Source organism: Cystoisospora suis, assembly GCF_002600585.1.
Source record: "Cystoisospora suis strain Wien I chromosome Unknown contig_6744, whole genome shotgun sequence".
NCBI classification, from domain to species: Eukaryota; Apicomplexa; class Conoidasida; order Eucoccidiorida; family Sarcocystidae; genus Cystoisospora; species Cystoisospora suis.
The window spans coordinates 513-3,237 of NW_027159531.1; the positions used below are offsets into that span (position 1 = coordinate 513).

Below are 2,725 nucleotides of genomic sequence, written 5' to 3' on the forward strand. Positions count from 1 at the left end.
TAGGGCAACACTTAAAGCCTTTCTTTCTCTATATCTCTTTCCCCGTCTATCTATGTATATAGACGTATACGCACGAGTGTATTATAGAGATCACTGTGCTTTTATTTAGATATGGGTGACGAGGTAGGCCTAGCTAGGTAGACAGGAATACATCTAGATAGACAGCACAGTAAGCCTAGGCAGATGAAATCTCTTTCTCCACATGTGTCTAGCCTTTTCTCTAAACGAAACTCCTGCCCTATCGTATTTTCATCGACGCAGAGGGGGAGAGAAATGCTGGAGACAGAACTGCCTTTTCTCTATCTTCATATACCATCTCTCTGTGCTTCTCACGTCATGGAGAGCCGTAGCTCTTTCCTTTGAATTGATGCATATGTGTGTTTTCTTCTTCTCTTCCCTTCTCTCTTCATTTCTTCTTTCTTTCTTCTTTCTTTCTTTCATTTTTCTTGTGGAAGTTGTCCTATCTTCGAAAGAGAGGGAAACTCAACGGCGATACGAAGGTGTCCTGAGAGATGTAGAGAGACAGAGAATGAAAGCACTGGAGAGGCAAAGAGGAGAAGGAGAAGAACAAAGAAGAAGAGGGGGCAAGATCGAAGGAGACGTTGTGTCGATGCAATCAGATACCACAGAAGAAGCAGAGGCGACTCGCTCTGTGAGTTCTGCAAGGGAAAATGAAAAAATAAGTCTCTAGGAAGAGACGAAGAAACCTCTATATCTCTCTCTCTTTCTCACTGCTCATTCATGGTCTATCCGCCACTATATATTTCATGTCCGTTTTCTTCTTCTTCTTCTTTCAGGTTTGTCTCTTGCTATAGATTTTCTTCTCTTTCTCACGAGGATTGGGTTTACATGTCAGTTTTCTGTAAAGAGGTGTACATACACCTCGTCCAGCTCTTCTGAAGGAGAAGGAGAAAACAAGACAAAGGAAAGGGGAAGGGAGGGGGAGTAGAAGAAGAAAGAGATGAAAGGAAGAAGAAGAAGAACAGGGATAAAGAAGATGATGTGGTGTAGAAAAGATAGAGTAGAAAGGACAAGGAGCGTACTATTTCTTTCTGTCTTGTTGTGAGGAAGTGTCTCTTTCATCCTTCCAAATTTCTTGTCTCTTTCTTTCTCTCTCACTCTTTTCCTGTGTCTTGTTGTTCTTCTTCCTTCTTTTTCATCCAAGCAATGATGAGAATGATAAGACAGAGAGGAGAAGAAGGGGGAAGGAGATGTGCTGCATGCCTTGCTTCTTCTCTCTCTTCTTTCTTCATGCCTTCTGTCTCCTCTTCTTCTCCTACTTCTCTCTTCTCTTGTCCTGCTTCTTCTCCTTCCTTTTCTTCTTCTTTCTCTTCTTTTTACCTCCCTCCTATCATCCCAGCAAGCACTGTATCTCTCCCTTCTTCTTCTTCTGTTTTGTGTAGATCTACTTCTTCTACTCAATTTAGATCTCCTCCTCCTTCTTTTTCCTTGTCTGCTTGTTCTTTTTCCTTCGCTTCTCTATCGAGGGATCGAAAGAGAAGTAAAGTGTCTCTTCTCTCTTCTTTCAACGCGACTCGGGTGGTTCTCCAAGGAACGAGGCATCAAAATCTTTCCGAGCACTTCATTTATCATCGACCTTTCAAGAAGTCTTCAATGAACTCATCTGCCAGGAAAACTCCTCTCACGTCACCTCTTCCTTCTTCTTCTTGTAAATCTCCTTCTCTCTCTTCAAGATTTGAATCTTCTACTATGAAGGCAACTCTATCTGCTTCTTCTTCTTCTGAAGAGGACGGAGAGAAAGAAGGCGAGATGGAGAAGAAGAGGAAAGGAGATGAACATGTGTCGAGTAGACTACGAGACGGCAAAGGAGAGACAGGAGAAGCTTTATCAACGATGAGACATCTTCCTGCTTTTTCCTCTTCTTCTTCTTCATCTTCTCCTGTTCAGATGTCTGCCTATAGTCGTCTGCGACATTCTCTCTATGTTCTCTGTTTGAAAAGAAGAAGTACATCCATTCTGTGGAGATCTCTCTCGACACTTTTCTTTCCTTCTCTCTCCCCTCAAGGAGAGAATGTGCATGCGCCGGTTCTTGTCCCTTCATCAAGCTATCAACATTACACTAAAAATATCAGTGAAGGAGAAGTCGCTGTCTCTATTCAAGACTTCAGGGAATTCGAGAAACAGACAGAAGAAAGAAAGAGTCAGCTTGTGCTCTTCTCGAGTGTCTTTCTTGCGATCGGAGCTTCGATTGTCGGTCTCATCTCGATTGTCATTCATTGGTATGAAGAGCCCCTCATTCAAATCAAAGACATCCCAGACAAGAAGAATTTACCACAGGAAAACCCAAGAAAAAACACTCTTTCACTCTAACTCTTCTTATTCTTCTCTGGGGGGTTGACGACGTATGCTTGTCTGTTCTGAAGTCTCTTAAATCGCTTGGATCCTCTCCTTTCAGTGAGCTCCTTGGAAAGAGCTTTTCTTCTTTTCTCTTCTCTTTTCACTTTGTCTTCATATCTACATCCACATATGTCTGTATCATCTCTGTCTATCCATTCCTCTTACGTATATATCTACAGATAGAAGGTTGTGTTTATGCACGTGAAGCACATTCACTATGTAGACGTGTGTCTGTTGTGCATGCATCCAATATGACAGTGCTTTAGAAAAAAGTCATACCTATTTATCCTTCTGTCTCTTTACCTGTCTATTCAACTCCATCTTTCTATTTTTGTGTATCTGTATCTCTATACCTCTATATATGTAT

The 2,725-nt window shown here is 41.8% G+C and overlaps 1 protein-coding gene across 1 annotated transcript; it reads left to right on the top strand.

Annotated features, from left to right (window-relative positions):
- Positions 1-2,715, top strand: CSUI_010145 (uncharacterized protein). The gene has a single exon (XM_068070250.1). It carries the CDS (start codon positions 1,168-1,170, stop codon positions 2,329-2,331), a length of 1,164 nt encoding a protein of 387 aa, XP_067917772.1. The 5' UTR covers positions 1-1,167; the 3' UTR covers positions 2,332-2,715.
- The last annotated feature ends 10 nt before the right edge of the window (positions 2,716-2,725 follow it).

Coding starts and splice junctions, on each gene's coding strand:
- CSUI_010145 (XM_068070250.1), top strand. CDS start 1,168: ATGATGAGAATGATAAGACAGAGAGGAGAAGAAGGGGGAAGGAGATGT.